We start from the raw sequence: 22,183 nt of genomic DNA on the forward strand, positions 1-22,183 counted from the left end.
TTTTTTTAACCTATAAACTTTTTTTACTAAAAAAAACACATAAATTTCGATCCACCGATCCAGATCGAAATTTTCTAGGTTTTGACCAGACCAAAAACCCAGAACATGGATTTTATGTGGAACAATGATCGAATCCGGTCCAAATTCAGGTTCATTCCGATCCAATCCTGGTCTTTGCACAACTCTACTCACATAGATATGCAACTTTTTCAAAAAAATGGAAAATGCTTTTGAGTATAAAGATAAGTTGAATAAGTTAGAGTTGACTCTATTAACGGAACTTGCAAATGTTATTTTTATTTGAATTAATGTTCTCTTAATTAAACTAATTGTTAAGTAGAATTAACATGTTCTTTTGCGTAAATTTGATGTTCTTTTATTTTGTCATTTTAGTAACTCGTGTATTTTATTTTCATTTACTTGTTCTTTTACCCATACACCGATACACGAGATGCCAGTAGCCAACGGTTAGTTCAGTAGGGCTCTTCTCCTCGACTCCTCGTTGATGAGGAATTTTTTTTACTTCCTCCGTTTTTTCTATATGTTACACTTTCTATTTTAGTAAGTTTTAAAATTAGATGTTACATTATTATTTTGGATAATAACTTCTCTATCTCTCTCCTATCACATGTCCACATGAGATCCTTTTGTATTTCATTTTCTCTATTTCTCTCCTCTCCAAAAATAACCTAGGAGTCTGTGATTTGAAAAGTGTGCCACATTTAAAAAAAACGGAGGAAGTATTTGTTTTTTAAAAAATATTCACAATCAGTACTACTAATGTAGCCTGCTTTTCACTCCTTGTTGAACCGCTGAAACCCTCGACTCTAAAGCTGCCCATCAAGAGCAGAGACCGTCTTTCTCTGCTATATTTATCTATCTATCTATTTTTCTTTCTTCCCTCCATTCGGAAATTTCCTTTCAAATTTCTTCGGTAAGTTCAAAGATTTGAACTTTTCTTTTGTATGAGCAGAACTATTATGCTATCTATGGGTCTTATTTAACTACTTTTATTTGGTTTAGTTTAATTTGTTTTTCTCTAAAAGATTAAATCTTTCTAGTACCCGTTTAGTAGTTTATATCTGGCAAGCATTGATTTTTAATTTGTTTTTATCTATTTGTTTGCTTTGTCAATTGATTTATATTAAGCTGTGAGTAGTTTGAAATTAGGGTTTGGAATAGTGTGTTTGAGGAACTTGCTATTTATTTTGTCAACATTTATTGATAATTTTGTAGTGAAGTTTGCTTTATTTTTCTGGGTTTCTGTATTTGTATGTTATCTACAAGCTTGATAATGTTTGAAGAGTTGAGAGGATTAACATGTGCTATATGTTGGAAAGAAGTGTTTTTGCCATTTTTATATAGGAAGTAGATTGGGATATTGGTATACATTCATAATCTCTAATTAATAATTATGCTCAAATGATGTTTTACTGAGAATTTTATAAATCATTGAGATGGGAAGTTTTTGGTTTTCCTTACCATACCTGTTTGCGGGCTAATCAATTGTTTGCCTCCGCAAGCAAATATATGATGTAGTAATTTTATGAATGGTTTCCAATGAGAGGTAAGTTATTTGCAGGTAGTTTAATTAATGCAGTGCATTGTCTTCTAGGTGAATATGTGATTCCTACACGGCTACGCCTGAATGAAAACATTATGTTTTTGTGTTTGGCTTAAGTGATTGCATTTGTTATTTTCTGCAGTTGTGTTGAAAAATTTATTCCTAGTGACACTGACGAAACATCTCCTACTGGCTTTATGTTATTTAGGTTTGAAGGGGAATCAAGATTTCGTGACTGCTGCATCTAAAATCTTGAATTTACTTTAGTGAGCAGTGGGGTGCAGCAGAGACTAACCATGTTTGGGCGTGCTCCAAAGAAAAGTGATAATACCAAATACTATGAAGTTCTTGGAGTGTCGAAAAGTGCCAGTCAAGATGAACTCAAGAAGGCATACAGAAAGTCTGCCATAAAGAATCACCCAGATAAAGGCGGTGATCCGGAGAAGGTACATGTGACTTATTTACTTGCCCTGTAAGGTATATAGTACCTGTGCAAAGTTGCTGTTCTGCATATTTGTTTTTGTAGTGTCTCTATGGGTTTTTGAGTTATATGCCATTTAACCTGTGGGTTTGAATTGGTCTTGTGCTGCCTGCAGTGTTCTGCATATATATATGAATTGTCATGCGGATATCTCATCCTTGTTATAGTTGTTTTGTATATATGCGCTAAAGGCTAAAGCATTTCTTAAATAAATATTCTTGGAGGGTATTGCTTTTATAATGTCGTCTCTTAGGGGAAAAGTTTATGCTTAGGTTTCGCGCAGGCAGCAGGTTTCTTCATTTCATAATATGGAAGTTTGAGGGCTTGTTTTATCTTTACCTGTTATATCCCCTTTATCTGACCACCCAAAAGTCCCAGAGATTTCAATCTTTGATTGAATAGAATATTTTCGTCATATATGGAAAATAGCTCATGTGGCTTATTTGGTTAAGTTGGGTGATTGATTTAGAAACTTCACAAATCTTCGAGCGTGCTGCAAGTTGAGAGATTTCTTGAGGCGAAAGTGTAGATGTACATCGTGGAAGAGATTATAGACTTCGAAGGGCTTAAGATGATTATTTTCTAGCTATTTTTCTGTTTACTTTGCATGCTTTCTTTTAGGCTGACTTCTAAATATTTATACTGGACTCTTATTTGTCAATTTGACTTTTTTTATGGGCATGTTTTTCATGAGAATTCTTGTTTGAGTTATCTAAATGTTTACTCTTCATCCTTGTCTGATCTTTCATTTGATCACTCCTGAATCAGTTTAAGGAACTCGGTCAAGCATATGAAGTTCTTAGTGACCCGGAGAAAAGAGAGATTTATGATCAGTATGGGGAAGACGCTCTTAAGGAGGGAATGGGAGGAGGTGGTGGTGGTCCTTTCCATAACCCATTTGATATATTTGAACAATTTTTTAGTACTTCAGGTTTTGGAGGTGAGAACTTTTACAGTTTATTATTATCTCTAATTTTCCTGTTTCGCGCCAAACCTTCGTGAATATTCTACCATCCTGTATTTTTGTCACAGGCCCTTCCAATATATGAGAAGGATAAAATACATTAACATAAGCCAAACTCGTGATTCTTTCTGTTGTTGTTCATAATATTTACACCCATCGCTATCATAGGTGGTAGCAGTTCGAGAAGGAGGCAACAACAAGGTGAAGATGTGATTCACACTATGAAGGTTTCTTTGGAGGACTTGTACAATGGGACCACTAAAAAAGTATCAATTTCTAGGAATATTTTGTGTCCTAGATGTAAAGGGTATATTTTTAATCTTCTCATCATATGATTTCTTTCAGATGCATTTCTGTTACAGGGTGGATTGGTGAAAATCATTTCTTGATGCTGCGCGTTGACATTTTTTATTGGAAATTGGACCTCATTGGTTCTTATTTTTCTGATCTGGGATATTGCAGGACAGGATCAAAAAGTGGGGCATCCAGTCGTTGTCATAGTTGTCAAGGTTCAGGTATAAAAATTACTACTAGACAAATTGGGCTTGGTATGATTCAGCAGATGCAGCATTCATGTCCAGAATGTAAAGGCTCAGGTGATTGTTTCAACCTCTTATATACTTCCTGCTTTCTTTCATATATGTTGTGCTTGTATATCATATATAGATTTTTGGTATTGCAGGGGAGGTAATCAGTCAAAAGGACAAATGCCCACAGTGCAAGGCCAGCAAAGTTTCTTTGGAGAAGAAGGTGCTGGAGGTGAATGTGGAAAAAGGGATGAAGAATGGTCAGAAAATTGTGTTCGAGGGACAAGCAGATGAGGCGGTAAGTGCATATAAATTGCAAAACTCTAATAGCCTGTTTGGTAGCTAGTAATTAAAATTATGGCAATGGTAATGAATCTATTTGTAATCTGTAAAGGTCTCATACCATAGCAATGGAATTTCATCACCAAACAGATGGTTTTCTATTGCTTTTTCACTATCACTCAATACCACCTCTAAAGTGGTAATATATGGTATCTATACTAATATATTAAAAGGCGTTCCTAAGCAAGGAATTACGCCACGCGGCGCTATCCCTTAGAGTATTTACTTTATGTAAACACGCATACAATAAAAAAAAGAAATAGAAAATGCATCTTATAAGATTTGATTCCGTGACCTCAAGCTTATACACTAAAGTCTTAACCACCAAACCAACTAGTGTTTGGTGTTAAACTTATGAATTAAAATGTTAATGAAAATTATAATAACTCGGGGCATAGCCCGGGCCTAAAAACTAGTTAGTAATGAAAATGAGTCATAAATACCTAATCATTTTAAATTGACAACATTTTCTATGAATTCAACGAATTAGGGGCAGATCCGTGCCAAGAAAGCAAAGTCTAGTGAACTGACATTGTGGTTCTGATCTAGAAGAGTTGGCTAATATCTTGAGTATAGCTAAATGAATTAGGGGAAGATCCATGCCAAGAAAGCAAATTCTAGGACTGACATTGTGATTCTGATCTATACCAGAAGAGTTGGCTAATATTCTAAGTATAGATAAAAGAAAGGGGAAATATGGTGGGTCCCATGGAAGTGGTATTATCTGAATGTCCTCCTGTATTGTTTGTTAATTATCAGTTTGCCATTTAGTTCTTTTTTCTTAATGCTTCTTAAGTTCTTATAGTCATAGGCATTTTGATAACTTTTGACAGTTTTTCAAGTACAAAACTAAGTTCTCTTTTTCCCTGATGATGCATGCAGCCCGATACAGTCACTGGGGACATTGTTTTCGTGTTGCAACAAAAGGAACACAGTAGATTCACACGCAAACTCGATGATCTCTATGTTGAACATAAGCTGAGTTTAACTGAGGCACTATGCGGTTTCCAGTTTGTCCTGACCCATCTTGATGGCAGACAACTGTTGATCAAATCTGACCCAGGGGAGATCATTAAGCCTGACCAATACAAGGCAATCAATGACGAGGGAATGCCACACCATCAAAGATCATTCTTGAAGGGCCGATTATATGTGCACTTTAATGTTGAATTTCCTACTTCCTTACCCCTTGAGCAATCCCGAGCTTTGGAGAAGATCTTACCGTCAAAACCCGGGAAACAAGTATCAGGAATGGAGTTGGATGAGTGTGAGGAGACCACACTACATGATGTTAACATTGAAGAGGAAATGAGACGCAAGCAGCAACGAAGGTACCATGAGGCGCATGATGAAGATGATGATGATGAAGATGATGCTGGGCCTCGCGTGCAGTGCGCTCAGCAGTAATGTGATGCTGCTATTATTACAGATGATTACTTAAGTTGTTTGCAATAGAATTGAACAACCTTTGCCAGCCATTTGAGATTGGAAGTTTATATTTCAATCTTTGGTTAAATGCTGGTGTTGAAATTTTTGTGGTGTTTATTTCTTTTTTGGCGTGTATAGCTTCTACAAACTCACAATTTATAGTATAAGCTTGTAGTTGCTCCAATAGAATCTTATAAATGTATTCATTTGTTTGATCGGCAAAATATTTCTTCCTCTGTTATTGGCTCACTAGCAGTCTAGCAGGTGTCCTTTTATAAGGTAAAAAGTTGCACTTTTAAATAAGAATCAAGTTCTCTCAGTGTCACAATAACTTAATGTGAAATTGTCCCTGTACAAGATTGGGTCTCCTAGCAAAGAAACAAACCCATTCTACATTATATGTCTAATTACATTTTGAGCACTATTTAATGCACAATAAGAGTACCAAATACTTTAGAACAACTTACTGGATATAATTTGCTTAGCTCCTTGTGGAATATTATTGTGTAGTCAAACAACTCTCTTAGGGGGCGTTTGGTTCATATAGTAATATGGGTTTGGAATCAGGAATAGAACAAGGTGGTATAGGTTTGTGTTGTGCATGTACATGTTATGTTTTATGCACATGTTATGTTTTGATGATGAAAATTAATATAATATGTTATAGCATGAAAGTATGTAACAGTTACAACAGATGCATGAAGAAGAAAGAAATTGATAAACGAAGACTTTGAAGAAAAGAAGAATCAAGAATGAAGTTCAAGTTTATAATTTCTTAGAATAGTAACTTTAGATTCAAATGTAATATGCTTAGTAATATGCAATGTGCTCAATATAGAAATATAAAGTTAATATAATTATTATCTTCTTTGAGTTAAGAAAGTAAATAATTATATTAAAATTATATTCCTATATAAAAGGAAATAAGTTTTTAAAATCAGAAATCAAAAGGGATTAGGAAAATTAAGGAAATAAGTTTTTAAAATCAGAAATCAAAAGGATTAGAAAATGAGTTTTTAAAGAAAAAGTTTTAATAAAATAAGTTTTTGATAAAAACGAGTTTTGAAAAAGATTTTAATAAAAACAGATTTTATAAAAACGAGTTTTGAAAAAAAGATTTTGATAAAAATCGTTTTTGATAAAAACCGTGTTTTAAAAAAAGATTTTTATAAAACAAATTTTATTAAAACATGTTTTCAGATTTTCTAAAAGGATTTGGAAAAATACTTTTTAGATATAAACAGACTTTGAGTTGAAAAAGAAAATCTATTGGAAAACTTATCTTTTTTGTTTAAAAGATAAAGTTTTATCCCTTAAATCAAGGATTAAAAGATAAAGATATTTTTAAGTGATTTTCGTCCTAACCAAGCCTATAAAAGGGAATCAGAATTCACTTTTAAATCTCACGTTTTCAGAGAGAAAAATCGAGTCTAATTAAAAGCTGAAAACTATTTCCTTGGCACTGAGCATAGCACTGAGCTAGTTAGGTTTAAGTTACTATTTCACATTGTAATTGTCCTCTATTTGCTTGACTAAGAAGCACATCATTGAGGATCGTTCTTTCTTGTAACTTTTACATTATAGAGAGTGTCAACACTTAGAGTTAAGTGTTGGGAGTCATTACTAGGGTTAGTAGTGAGGGGAATCGTATTGTATCAAGAGTTTGATATTATAGGATTCAAAGAAATAAAAGAGTTTTTGTTTCTTGTGGACGTAGATCTCAGAGGTGAGATTGAACCACGTTATATTTGTGTCAAATCTAATATCTTTAAGTTTATTATTCGCAAAAACGCAAATTAGTAATTTTCGAGTGTTCAGCTCAGAGCCTGGCACTGAGCTGTGAAAGGATTTTTGCGAAAATCGATTAGATTTCACCACTCAATTCAACCCCCCCTTCTTGAGTGTTCCCTTAGGTTACAACAAGTGGTATCAGAGCAGGCTATTCTCGTAAGACTCACATCTAGAGAATAGAAACATGAACACACAAGACGACTTTGACAGTATTCCAAGTGTCCATTTTCAACGGGAAGGACTATGGATGGTGGAAGACTAGGATGAGGATTACATTCAAGGTTCGACTTTTGAATGCTGGAGAATCATAAAGACTGGCCTCTACCTATTCAAGTCAAAGATGCTGAAGGAAAGCTGATCGAAAGGAGGAAGATCAATACAATTCTGTTGACTATGGAAAGCCGAAAAGAACTACAAAGCTATGAGTATTCTCCAATCTGGAATTGGACCTGATGAATATTCAAGGATCTCAGCATGCACTACAGCAAAGGAAATCTGGGACACACTGGAATTGGCACATGAAGGTACAAACGAGGTAAAACAGTCTAGGATAGATTTACTAGTCCAACAATATGAACTGTTCACAATGAATAAGGACGAATCTATTAAAGATATGTTTACCAGTTTACACTAATAACTAATGAACTAAGATCTTTAGGAAAAATCTATTCTTCTGAAGATTTAGTTAGAAAAGTGTTAAGAAGTTTGACTAATAAATGGCTTCCTAAAATAACTGCTATTCAAGAGGCTAAGGATTTATCAAAACTCTCACTAGAACAACTCATTGGTTCCTTAATGACTCACGAACTTGTTTTAGACTCTAACTCAAGTGAACCAAAATATAAGGAGTTGGCCTTAAAAACTGAAGTAGAAACGGATGATAGTGAGAGTGATGAAGAACTAGCTTTTCTAACTAGGAAATTTCAAAACTTTCTGAAAAAGAATAGGAATAACAACTTCAGGAGAGGTGGAAACTCCAAAGGTAAAGGCACTACTTTTAACCCTAAGAAAAGTGCTACTAACTCTGGTTGTTTCAAGTGTGGTGAGTATGATCACAGGATTAAAGAATGCCCTCTGTGGGATGAAGAAAAGCCTAGAGAAAAACGAGAGCAGTCTAAGAAGGAGTACAAGAAAGCCATGATCGCAGCAGTCTGGGGAGACTCGGATTCTGACGAAGATCAGTGCCACGCTCAGAGCCACGAAGCAAAATTATGTCTGAATGCTGTACAGACCACTCTGAAGACGGCACTGAGCCATGACGACTCACATCTATGCTTGATGGCTAAAAGTTCGAACCCTCTTGAAGAGGAAGAAGACAGTGAGGTAAGTCTAACTTCTTTAAAACCTTCAATTCATCTTCTTTCCAAAAGTAAGCTTGTCATATTGCTTGAAAACGTAATTGATGATTGTCAAAACATGAATGATAATTTTGATAACATGAAAAAGGAAATAAAAAATTTGACCAGGCTAAAAATTGGATTAGAAACAGAATATAAGGAATTGCTGAAAGAAAACAAAACTCTAATAAAAAGGATTGACGAGAAAGACTTAGAGATAAACACACTAAAACAAGAAAAGACTCTAGTTGATAATCTCGTAAAAACTCAGTGCCAGTCACTGAGTTCCAAGCTGAAAAGTCTAGTCTTGAGGAACAAATTGAAAATTTAAATCACGAGTTGAATGAACTTAAAAATCAAGACAACAATCTGAAATTGTCCCACTACGCTACCTAGTGATGAGAAAATAAAGAAGAACTGGATAAGGTTAAAAAGGACTTAGAGATTTCCCGAAAAAGAAGTAGTGATTTGAACACCTCAGTTGAATATTTGGAATCACAACTTTCTATTGCTCGAAAGATGCACGAAAAATGGACCAATGGGAAGAATGCTCTAAATTACCTAACTTGCACCACAAACAACACGAACAAAACAGGATTAGGATATTCTGACCAGCGACTCAGTGCCAGGCTCAGTGCCAGACCCTTCGAAAGAGACTTTCGAAAAAGAAAATATGTTGGCCTTCCTGAATATCTTATTTGCAACTTTTGTGGAAATAATGGACACCTAATTGAGGACTGTAACAAAAAGAAAAATCGAATTGCAAAGAACATTAAACATGTCACTCAAATCTGGGTTAGAAAAGACATTCTAGATGCTCAACGTAAGAAAAAGGGACCCAAACAAGTATGGGTTCCTAAAACTAACAAGTGATTCTTGTGCAGGTAAACGTGAGAGGAAGCAACCTATGGTATCTCGACAGTGGTTGCTCAAGACATATGACTGGTGACAAAACACAATTCCTCTCACTAGTAGCCCACAATGGAGGGTGTGTTACATTTGGCGACAACAAAAAGGGAGAGATCATTGGAATAGGCAATGTCGGCAAGTCTCTAACACACTCCATCGAGAATGTTATGTTGGTAAATGGACTGAAACACAACTTGTTAAGTATATCACAACTGTGTGATAAAGGTAATGTTGTTGAATTTCAGGCAAATTTGTGCCAAATCTTGAATATGAAAACTAGGGAAGTAATTTTGGAAGGTAAAGATTAAACAATGTCTATATAATCGTCTAGATACCTTACCTAATGAGAAAATTTCATGCATGAGTGCCCTACAAGATAATCCACTACTTTGGCATAAAAGACTTGGACATGTTATCTAGACTGCTTAACAAATTGAGAAAAATGGATTTAGTAGATGGTTTACCATCCATAAACTTTGATTGGGAAACAATTTGTAATGCATGTGCTAGATGCAAACATGTTCGATCATCTTTTAAGTCAAAGACATTTGTTAGCACCTCTAAACCCTTGGAACTAATTCACATGGATCTTTGTGGCCCAATGCGTGTAAGGAGTAGAGGTGGTAGCAAATATGTGTTGGTACTTGTTGATGATTTCTCTAGATTTTTTGGACATTATTCATTGGTGGGAAAGATGAAACATTTGATGTTTTTCTTGTTCATATTCGAAAAGTTCAAAATCAAACAAATTGTAAATTGCTGTCTGTCCGTACTGATCATGGCACTGAGTTTGAAAATACAGATTTCGAAAAATTCTGCAATGACAATGGAATTGATCATAATTTCTCTGCACCAAGAACACCACAACAGAATGGAGTTGTAGAAAGGATGAATCGTACTTTAGAAGACATGTCTCGAACCATGCTTCTACAAAGTGGCTTACCTAGAAGTTTTTGGGCCGAGGCAGTAAGTACTGCATGCTATATATATAACAGAACTAAAGTACGATCCATCTTGAATAAAACTCCATATGAACTGATCAAAGGTAGGAAACCAAATATCTCTCACTTAAGATGTTTTGGATGTACTTGTTATGTTCACAACAATGGCAAGGATAATTTGGGTAAGTTTGATCCAAGAAGTGATGAAGCAGTGTTCATTGGTTACTCTCCTCATAGCAAAGCATATAAAGTATACAACAAAAGAACAATGCGTATGGAGGAGAGTGTCCATGTCATATTTGATGAATCTGATAAAAGCTTACAAGATGTGCAGGTAGATGATGACGAAGACTTCTCTATTGGACTGATTAGAGAGTCACGAGACAAACAGCATGATGAGAATCAACCTGAAACAAGTTCTGAGGCTCAGAGCATGGCACAGTCTGAAGAACAAATCAACAACTGCGACGAGAATGAAAAAGATGCAGAAGAGTAACTGAAACTGTCGAAGAAGAAGTGTCGGCAGAACCAACAGAAGCTGAAGAAAACGAAAACAACAGTGAACGCTCAGAGCATGGCACTGAGCCACAGAACGAAATTTTCACTCCGAAGAAGTGGAAACACCAAGGATCACATCCTACTGACCTAATACTCACAGACATATCAAAGGGAGTCCAAACTCGTTCATCTCTTCATAACTTTTGTGCTTTCAATGCTTTTATATCTGAAATTGAACCATCTAATTATAAAATTGCATTGACTGACCCTGATTGGATTTTGGCTATGCAGGATGAGTTAAATCAATTCAAAAGAAATGAAGTTTGGCATCTAGAACCTCGTCCCACTCATCAATCAGTAATTGGAACAAAATGGGTTTTTAGAAACAAACTGGATGATAGTGGGATGATTGTTCGAAATAAAGCCAGACTAGTGTGCCAAGGCTTTAACCAACAAGAGGGAATTGATTATGATGAGACTTTTGCCCCTGTAGCCCGTTTAGAAGCTATTCGAATTTTGATATCCTTTGCAGCTTTTAAAAATATTAAACTTTTTCAAATGGATGTCAAAACTGCATTCTTAAACGGGTACTTAAAAGAAACAGTGTATGTTGAACAACCTCCTGGCTTTATTGATCAAAATTTTCCTAAACATGTTTATAAACTAGATAAGGCACTTTATGGTTTAAAGCAAGCTCCTAGAGCTTGGTATGAACGCCTATCTATCTTTTTAATGGAAAATGGATTTAAACGAGGTTCAGTAGATAGGACATTGTTTCTGAAAAGTAAGGGGGAAGAATTGCTAGTTGTTCAAATTTATGTTGATGATATTATTTTTGGAGCAACTACAGAATTATTATGTCATTATTTTGCTGAACTAATGAAGAGTGAATTTGAAATGTCTATGATGGGAGAATTAAGTTTCTTCCTAGGTTTACAAATCAAGCAACTGGATAATGGCATCATGATACATCAACAGAAATATGTGAAGGAACTATTGAAGAAGTATGGTATGGAAGATTCAAAGACTTATCCTACACCTGTACCTACTGCACTTAAGTTAGATCTGGACGAAAATGGTAAGAAAGTAGATGAAACAATCTACCGAGGTATGATAGGTTCTCTTCTTTATTTAACTTCCAGTCGACCAGATATTCTTCACAGTGTATGTCTCTGCGCCAGATTTCAATCATGTCCAAAGGAGTCTCACTTCAAAGCTGTCAAACGAATCCTTAGATACTTAAGAGGCACTAATAACTTATATCTATGGTATCCTAAAGGAGGCAACTTTGACTTGATTGGTTTTTCTGACGCAGATTATGCAGGATTTTTAGTAGATAGAAAAAGTACCTCTGGAACAGCCACCTTCTTAGGTCCTTGCTTAATCTCATGGGCTTCCAAAAAGCAAAATTCCGTGGCTCTTTCCACTGCAGAAGCTGAATATGTTGCAGCCGCATCTTGTTGTGCACAGGTATTATGGGTAAGACAACAACTTAGAGATTTTGGTGTTTTGATTGATAATGTGCCCATTATGTGTGATAATACAAGTGCCATAAACATCTCTAAAAATCCTGTTCAGCATTCACGTACAAAGCATATAGAAATAGATATCATTTTTACGTGATCATGTGAAAAAGGTAATATAGCCCTTGAATTTATTTGTACTGAAGACCAAATAGCTGATATTTTCACTAAACCTCTTGCTCGTGAAAGATTTGAAAAACTTAGATTAGCCTTGGGGTTGATTTCTAGTGCCTAGTTGATTTAGTGTTTTTGATCCCTTTGCAAACTTAAGAGTTCAAAAGATTATACCTACACTAAGTCAGATGTTTGATTTAATTCAAGACTCCTGAAAAGGCTATTGATGCTGTCCTGATAACTGACACCTAAGTTGCTTCAGAAAAATTCCATGAAAAATTCCAACAAAAGTATCACAATTTTCGAAAATTCCATTGATGTTGCTTTGTTAAAACAAAAAGAATTTCAACAACTGTTTTATAAAATTTTTCTTCGAAATCTCGTGCACAGCATTTGAGAAATAAGGCTAAGTAGACTAACCTTCCCTCATAAATTAACCCCACCTAACCCACAAAACCGGCCCTTTTTTATTTTCAAAATAACCCAAACTCCAATCCCTTCTCATAACCGGTTAAACCCTAAAAAACCTTCCACCTTCTCTCTACTTTCACCTGCAAGTGCTCCACCATGGGAAGAAAAATGGTGGCTCGGCGGTTTCTCAAGAAAAAACGCCTTTCCTCACCAACTCCGTCACCCTCGTCCTCTCGGCCGCGCATTCCGACACCCCCGCCATCACTAACACCCCCACCTTCACCTCCTCCGTCACCTCCTCCACCACCTCCACAGCCAACACCACCGTCCACAACAAATTCACCAAAACCTCCCACCTTCACAAAAGGCCGCTTCAAAACTTTCGCTTCCAAACCTCCGGCCACAAAACCCTTTGTCCGAAAACCGACTACCAGATCTGCTACACATTCCGTGCCAAAGTCGAACCCGCCTCCATCTCCTCTCCGGCCACCACATTCAGGTCCGTCGAGTTCCGCTGCTACACCGCCTTCCACCTCGCAACCTCGAAAACGGAAAACCGCCGGCAAACCGGGTAAGGCTCGTTCCAAGTCTTTAAAACTCATCAAAGTATTTTCCGGTAGAGTTTATGAGGATGACTGGCTTTCTAGGCCTGAATTTAAGTTCTTAAAAGAATCTGTGGAGAATCAAGGTTGGTTAAAGTTAACGCTGTCGGGTTTTTCCCACTGATTGGGTTGCACAACCAGCATTTAAGTTTTTCTTGAAGGCTTTACAATCACAAGGTTGGGTGAAACTGGTGAATTATAACGCTGGGGTGTATGAATATAACGTTGCTGAATTTTATGAGAATTTGTCTGTTAATGAGGATTTAGTCTTAAGTTCGTTTGTCAATGGTACTATGATTACCCTAACTGTGACTGAGTTCGCTCAGATCTTAGGAGTACCTTGCTCAGGTTTTTCAGAATTACCTCACCAATCATGGCCGTTGTTGTCTGGAATTGACAACGCCACGATTAGTCGGACCTTATCAGATCAGCCCCTCACTCATGCCCAAATTTTTTCTGTTTCCCGTCTCTCTGCTCCACATAAGCTACTCCGTAACTTGATCACCAAGTCTGTTTTGCCTCGCATTGAAAACCGCGGTGAATGTCTCATTATGGACCAGGTCCTCTTTGGTTGCTGATTCATGATCTCCCCATTAGTCTGCCTCATCTGATGATTCTCCATATGAAGAATCTTTCTCAATCTTCTCTATACTATCCCTATGGTGTTTGGCTTACTAAGGTTTTTGATGCCTTTGATGTGATCTGTCCCCATACAAAGGGTCACTGTGTTGATGTTATGAGTACTGGGCTTTTGAGCAAGATGGATTTATGTGTTATGAATGATAATTGGTCAAGAAAGATTTTCGGGGTTGTGTTCCAAAGGATGCTTGTATTGGTTGTTTGAAGCTTGGGGAGGAGGTGCGTGAGATGCGCCGACAATTACAGCAGATTTCAGCTCGTCAAAGAGCAAGTGATACTCTTGTCGCTCAACGTCACCGTCAACTTATGTCCAAACCCTGACCAGCTTTCTTTATCCTAGTTCTACTTAGACCTTTTGATGATGCTTTGTCGTTTTTTTTTAAAACTTGTCGTTTTGTTAAACTGTTTTGGTACTTTTGGATACTTTTTGGATGTTTCTGATGATTGTGAATTGGTATTGGTTGTAGCACCAGCATCCCTAGCCCACTTGGTTGAGCTATTGGATTATTTTGGCTATATTCTGACTATATATGTGTTTTTTGTCTTTTTGCTGCTTTTTGAGAATGACAAAAGGGGGAAAAGAAAGCATATAATATTGACTAGAATCTTGATGATATCCTAGGTTGAAATAATGTGAATAAAATATAAATGAGCATGTGGGGACAAGTGAATGATTGAAAGCTATTAATCTAAGGTACGGATAGATTCAAAGAGGGTAAATACTAAATATTCAATCCATGCATTGTTTGAGGGGGAACAAAAGTCAATATGCATACTTTAAGGGGGAACAAATGTTTATGTAACAATATTATATTCATGAGTTTGTCATCATCAAAAAGGGGGAATTTGTTGTGCATGTACATGTTATGTTTTATGCACATGTTATGTTTTGATGATGAAAATTAATATAATATGTTATAGCATGAAAGTATGTAACAGTTACAACAGATGCATGAAGAAGAAAGAAATTGATAAACGAAGACTTTGAAGAAAAGAAGAATCAAGAATGAAGTTCGAGTTTATAATTTCTTAGAATAGTAACTTTAGATTCAAATGTAATATGCTTAGTAATATGCAATGTGCTCAATATAGAAATATAAAGTTAATATAATTATTATCTTCTTTGAGTTAAGAAAGTAAATAATTATATTAAAATTATATTTCTATATAAAAAGGAAATAAGTTTTTAAAATCAGAAATCAAAAGGGATTAGGAAAATGAAGGAAATAAGTTTTTAAAATCAGAAATCAAAAGGGATTAGGAAAATGAGTTTTTAAAGAAAAAGATTTTAATAAAAATAAGTTTTTGATAAAAACGAGTTTTGAAAAAGATTTTAATAAAAATCAGATTTTATAAAAACGAGTTTGTGAAAAAAAGATTTTGATAAAAATCGTTTTTGATAAAAACCGTGGTTTTAAATAAAAAGATTTTTATAAAACAGAATTTTATTAAAACATGTTTTCAGATTTTCTAAAAGGATTTGGAAAAATACTTTTTAGATATAAACAGACTTTGAGTTGAAAAAGAAAATCTATGTGGAAAACTTATCTTTTTTTGTTTAAAAGATAAAGTTTTATCCCTTAAATCAAGGATTAAAAGATAAAGATATTTTTAAGTGATTTTCGTCCTAACCAAGCCTATAAAAGGGAATCAGAATTCACTTTTAAATCTCACGTTTTCAGAGAGAAAAATCGAGTCTAATTAAAAGCTGAAAACTATTTCCTTGGCACTGAGCATAGCACTGAGCTAGATAGGTTTAAGTTACTATTTCACAGTTGTAATTGTCCTCTATTTGCTTGACTAAGAAGCACATCATTGAGGATCGTTCTTTCTTGTAACTTTTACATTATAGAGAGTGTCAACACTTAGAGTTAAGTGTTGGGAGTCATTACTAGGGTTAGTAGTGAGGGGAATCGTATTGTATCAAGAGTTTGATATTATAGGATTCAAAGAAATAAAAGAGTTTTTGTTTCTTGTGGACGTAGATCTCAGAGGTGAGATTGAACCACGTTATATATTGTGTCAAAACTAATATCTTTAAAGTTTATTATTCGCAAAAACGCAAATTAGTAATTTTTGAGTGTTCAGCTCAGAGCTTGGCACTGAGCTGTGAAAGGATTTTTGCGAAAAGCGATTAGATTTCACCACTCAATTCAACCCCCCCTTCTTGAGTGTTCCCTTAGGTTACAACAGTTTGGAACTTGATATCTGATACCATGTGTTTGGTTTTATTTGGGAATGAATTTTTTTCTTCTATTTGATAGGTATTGGTATGAGTCATACCCACATATCCACTTGGGTTTCTAAACCCCATACCTTGTGGGTTTGAGGTATTGGTTTTAAATCTTTAATTTTGTAACCAAACACTAGGTATAGGTTTTGCTCATTCTAAACCCATACCTCATACCAAAATCATATGAACCAAACGCCCCGTTAATCCTCACTATTTGCTTATAATTAGGGAAAATATTAGCAATTGTTTAAAACTAATGGATTATGAGTATTGTATGATTAATATTGGATTTGTTGATTTATATTTCTCAGTTACAACTCTAGGGTAAAAAGATGTAGCTGAAACAATAAGAGCATTGGTATCTTCAAAATTCAATTTTGCTTTTGAATAGCTATCCATCTATTGATATCTTCAAGATGTTATAAACGTATTTTTTGTAAATCTCTGTTTTCTTGTTAATCTTGTTTCAATGTGCATTTTCAGAATATTGTTCTGATCAAATTTTCTTTAATATGCAGTTAAAGCAATTAAGATCTAGGATGTGCATTAAAGATCATATAAATCAAACGGTAGAAGAAAAAATAAACGTCTCAGCTGATTTATCATACCAAGAGAGGAACAACTTTACAACTAAGTACATAAAACTAAACAACAGAACAAGCATTCCCTAACCAATGGCGAACAGAAACATTATGAATTAAGATTATGGACTTCAAACTCATACAGTAAATAAAAGCAAACAGTACGATCTCCGGCTTCGTAGCGTCAGCCTGAAGAGAGAAGAGCAACACTAGCAGGTTTTGGCCTACTAGTTTTTACAGACCGAAAGTCGAGGTTATCGCAGCTGCATATCTGCAATTCTCACTCTCAGGTCTTTCAAAATAAGCTTCTTTACCGTTCAATGAGAGAAGATAGCCTCCAAAACACCAGTCAACCCTACATCCAGAGAGAGGCAAAAGTAATATAAGCAGGGTGAAGGGATACATTCAATTTATACCATAATGCACGGAATAATAATTAGCATGGTTTGCTACAATTGGTGAGATGGAGTACAAGCAAGTGAAGAGATCCAAGAGCGAAGTCAGGATTTGGGATGTATGAAGAGTCTATTCTTATCACTGCCAGATTCCGGTTTTTGGCTTTAAGATAAGAAAATGTCATGGCATAGGCTATATAATGAACTCAAAATTAGACATACATACACTAATCATGTTCATTATGAAAACTGACGACTATAAAAATGACGAATATGTTTTCTGGTTTCCAGATATCTGATTCCAGTTTTCAAATAACTTAAAACTGAAAACAGAAAAAAGAAACAGGATTGTAGTTTATATCAAGCATAAAATTGTTTACAATTTGATCAAACAGAAGCATGCAGTGGTTTGCATGGCACATTCACCTTGTGGAATTGAATGTTTCTCTTATGCTCCATATATCAAAGTGAATGCAACAACAGGAAATCCTAACCGTTTACCTAGAACAGCTCCATATAATTTCACTCATACACAACAATGTTTTCAAAAATAAGATTTAACTATCAAGGTTCACCAACGAATGTCCCATCTTAGTTATGAACTATGTTACCTGGACTCTTATACCCATGTCTGACACGGTACGTGTCCAAGTGTCTGACTTGGCTAATCTATGAAAATTTTCAAAGATTTTGGCCCAAAATGAAGTGTCCAAGTGTCAGTATCCACATCCGAGTGTCAAGGATCTGACACGGGTACTTGTGGTGAATTGAAGAGTCCATGTAACTAAGATTATGAGTACAACATAACCTTTCTCTGAACCAGCGTAAATCATATTGGTTCAGAGTCCTGCATGAAAGGTCCTCAAGAGGCAAGATATTGATTTCTAAAGGAAAAACAGAAATATAATGTACCCTTCTACATGAAAAACTAGTTTCATTTTGTCAAATCTGTGATAGCATAACAATCAATACTGAACCATGCATGAAAGAAAATCAAAATATTATCATAGTGGAAGCGAGCATCATAATTAACTCATAATAGAGCTAGACATCAAAATTGTCAACATCATGCACACAAAGCAAAGTAGAACACATACCTCAGTAAAATCATTTTCCTTCATCATGTTATAACTCTTCTTTCTTCAAAGAGCCACATGCATTACACTCCATGATATTAGGTGTATTATTATTTGAGGGTGGCAAAGGAGCCAAAGTGCCTCCACAATTTTCTTTATCACACACGAATCTCACAAAAAAATAGGCATGAGGAAAATCATCATCCCCTTCATGCTCAATCTCATTGTTCTCCACATCTGACGGCGACATCTCCTCATCCTCCTCTTCCATACTTTCATCCTCACCATCATCATCCTCATCTGGCCATTTAGCTTCAATCTTGCATCGATCACAAAAACAAGAAAAACCATAATCATCCAACAACCTCTTCTGTCTTCCAGGATAACTTAGATTGACTGGAAAATAACTCAAGCAAATTTCTTGGCCTTCAGGAATATCATGTATCATTCGAATAATCATATCAGTGTTTCCCTCAGTTTCGGTATCAAGATAGTCAAATCGGCATGCATTAGGCAGACAATCGTGGTTGAAGAATGAAGCGTTTGAATAAATAGCATAAGCTCTCACAGATCTTTCCCCATGTTCTGAAAAAGGCTCCATGAGACCAAAGGAATTGCACCTGTCCTTTGATAGTAGAGCAGCAGTAATTTCCACTGATGGAGCAGATAATCCCTCAGGAAAAGGTAATGCTGAGATGATAGAGTGCAGAAAGATAGCAGCATCTGAATCCCTTTCTCCACCATGGGGTCCACCTCCATCAAGTGACATCAGTGTCTGGAAGAAGGGAGGATTAACCATAGCAAGATTCAATGCAGCTACCAAGTAACGAGCTTGGATCGGGCGATCTTCAGGTTGCTGGTCAACCAATAAGGGACAATTTCGTAAATAACTAAGAGATTGACACACCCATGGTGTGTGTGTGAAACGAAGGGCCAAAGACTGGCATTTAGGGCTGCAATATATTGCATCATCGGGATGAGAGCACGAAGGACATGCCAATGTCCTATCTCCTGTGACCAAAAGCCTATAGCAATGACCACAATATCTAGAGTAAGAAAAGCCATCCCCTTGTCGTTTTAAAGGAAAAGCCGAGTAAGTTAGGATGGGAGAGTCTCGGAGGACAGTTTGTCCTCCTTTAAGTGGCTGAGATGCCACTAGACCCCTCCCTTTCCCTTCAATGTCCACCAATCTCAAAAACGGTGATATCAGCGCATGATTATCAGCTACAGCCATGGGCAATGGAATACTGAGACTTCACTCCTGCAGAAAACAGATACACTTCTTTAGTTTATAAGAGCAATTAGCGTTTACAAGGCATTGTTGCAGATGGCAATTAAGCAGGGGTCTCCACAACCAACGCATATTGAGACTTGATACTTTTTGCATATTACTGACTTAAGAAACCAATTATCTTCTAAATATTCATGCTCATGTTCAACCTTTGCCAAATACTTCATCCGTTTCTTTCTAAATGCAAGAGTTTGATTTTTTCCCTATTCATATACTAATCGTAACTGTCCTTTTATATAAAGAACAACAAACAAATATTAGTGTCTAAGAGGTTGAATATTGACTCAATGTATATTTTCAAAATATCAACTTTTTATAAATTTCACCAGCAGATAATTAAAGATATTATACTATCTGCCAGAGTTGTGCATTGGATAGTGTGAGAACTGAGAAGTCACAATGTTGCAATTAGTACGAATTTTTATAGTTCCCAGTAGACATTACACAAGAGGTTAACAAATTTACTACCGGAAAGTCCTAAATCGACACCCCTAAAAGAACATCAATTAAAAGTCTAGATCACCAGCAATTTAATCATCAAACAATTCATCTAGCTACTTCATACTCCCTCCGTCCCATAATATAAGTCCTGATTCTATTTTTACACGGGAATTAAGGTAAAGTGGAATCTTGTTTTTTTTGGATAAAAATATTCATTTTTATTTGGAAACACTTACATTATTATATCTTTGTAACAAAAAATAAAAACTGAACATTAATGTTGCATGGTTTAATGTGTAGAGGAGTTTAATGGGGTAGAAGATTCCATTTTGTCATTAATTATAGTGTATTGGAAGCTGAAATTATGAGGGCATTTTGAGAATAAATTATTTTCATGAGGGTATTTTGGATATAATTATTGATTGAAAATAGAAATAGGACTTATATTTTGGGACACCTTATAAGGAAACAGAACTTATACGGAGAGAGTAGTTCACTAACAAATTTGACATATAGCATTATTCATTACTATTCCTTACAATCAACAACAACATCATCAATTCTCTGAGAATTTTAACAAAGTGGCATTCTATTGTATTAAATTAGTCACATTACAAGTTCAAATCATGTTATCAACGTGACAGATAATCCGAATATTACACAATCAACACGAAGATTAATTTCAGCAGCATACTTTCTAGTTTTTATACCATTACTATCAAATTAATCCGTCTGCTCATAAATAACCAAAACAAATCAACTCAATTCACCCAACAATATAAATATGCAGAACGTGAAACTTCACTATAAAGTTTGTCTCTTTTTAATGTCACAACATTGAATTGAATTCTAAACTCGAAAACTAATATAATCAAATTCAACATAGAAAGCAATAATTATTGATTAGCATGAAAATTCACCAAACAAACTTCAATTGACTCCCAAAACAATTAACTGAAGTGGTGATGAATTTGTGTGTTTGTTGATTGTTAGAGAGAGATAGATAGAGTGATTCACCTATGATTTGCTGAAAGTTGAAGTTGTAACAGAGGAGAGAGATTGATGCGGCGTAGTAGTTGAAATACAAAGAGACTTCACTCACTCTGTCTTTATTTATGTCTTCTATGATCTACAGACTCCTATTCTATTTCGGTTAGAATTTACTAAATACAAAGGCACACCCTCCTCCAGAAGCCCAACTAGTTTAGGTCTCCAAAACTAAAGCTACAACTACAAGTCTACAACTACAACCTCGTATCGTTTTGGCTCATAAGGGTAAATATTAAATAGTACAAGTGTAATCTTATATCGTTTTGGCATAGAAGGGTAAATATTAAATAATAGCAGCGATAAATGGATAGTTCAGATTAGATTCAATTTAAGTTAGAGTCGGGTGATATTAATTAATGAGTTCGTATTGTGTCGGACTCGTCCAACATAATATTCTCGTCGGACCACTTTATTTAGAAGCACTTGTGCTCCAGTTAGACGCACTTGGATTTCAGTTGGTCTTTATTTTTTTCAGGTAGTCTTCATTTTTTTTCAGTTGGTTTCAATTTTTTTTCAGTTAGTCTTCATTTTTTTTCAGGTAGTCTTCAAATTTTTTTCAGTTGGTTTCAATTTTTTTCAGTTGGTTTCAATTTTTTTCAGTTGATTTCAATTTTTTTTCAGTTGGTCCGTTATTTCTTTCAGTTGGCCCATTATTTGCTTCAGTTGGTCCATTATTTGTTTCAGTTGGTCTATTATTTCTTTCAGTTGGTACACATATTACGGAACAAAGTCCAACTGAAACAAAACAATAACTAACTAAAACATATTAAACACCAACTGAAATAACAACAAAAACTAACTGAAACACTAACAAAGCACCAACTGAAACAAAACAAAACCCAACTGAAACAAAACAATACCTAACTGAAAAATATCAATACCCAACTGAAAAAAGTCAAAGCCCAACTGAAAATGAAATTCAAACAATAAACAAAAGAAATGAAAGAAACAACACCACCACAACTTATTTACATGATAATATATTACATGGTTCGTATTCACTGAGCGTCTCTCTCATTCTCCTTATTTTTTCATCTTCAATTAT

General features: G+C 35.3%; 3 protein-coding genes across 3 annotated transcripts; 1 reads left to right on the forward strand and 2 right to left on the reverse strand.

The window, feature by feature from the left end:
* The first annotated feature begins 777 nt into the window (after positions 1-777).
* LOC104905305 (dnaJ protein homolog 2) lies at positions 778-5,555 on the forward strand. The gene is made up of 7 exons (XM_010693795.4): positions 778-934; positions 1,773-2,010; positions 2,814-2,985; positions 3,178-3,316; positions 3,472-3,605; positions 3,692-3,834; positions 4,761-5,555. The coding sequence occupies exons 2-7, from the start codon at positions 1,861-1,863 to the stop codon at positions 5,283-5,285; spliced, it is 1,263 nt and encodes a 420-aa protein (XP_010692097.1). The 5' UTR covers positions 778-934; positions 1,773-1,860; the 3' UTR covers positions 5,286-5,555.
* A 7,382-nt stretch (positions 5,556-12,937) lies between these two features.
* Positions 12,938-13,432, reverse strand: LOC125492036 (glycine-rich cell wall structural protein 1-like). Its single transcript, XM_048634131.2, has one exon. It carries the CDS (start codon positions 13,430-13,432, stop codon positions 12,938-12,940), a length of 495 nt encoding a protein of 164 aa, XP_048490088.2.
* Positions 13,433-16,846: 3,414 nt separating this feature from the next.
* Positions 16,847-21,331, reverse strand: LOC104905304 (histone-lysine N-methyltransferase ASHR2). The gene is made up of 3 exons (XM_010693794.4): positions 21,106-21,331; positions 18,378-19,617; positions 16,847-17,240 (listed from the first exon to the last, which is right to left on the reverse strand). Exon 2 carries the CDS (start codon positions 19,588-19,590, stop codon positions 18,406-18,408), a length of 1,185 nt encoding a protein of 394 aa, XP_010692096.1. The 5' UTR covers positions 19,591-19,617; positions 21,106-21,331; the 3' UTR covers positions 16,847-17,240; positions 18,378-18,405.
* Between the last annotated feature and the right edge of the window lie 852 nt (positions 21,332-22,183).

This window comes from Beta vulgaris, chromosome 1, assembly GCF_026745355.1.
Source record: "Beta vulgaris subsp. vulgaris cultivar EL10 chromosome 1, EL10.2, whole genome shotgun sequence".
Classification (NCBI taxonomy): Eukaryota; Viridiplantae; Streptophyta; class Magnoliopsida; order Caryophyllales; family Amaranthaceae; genus Beta; species Beta vulgaris.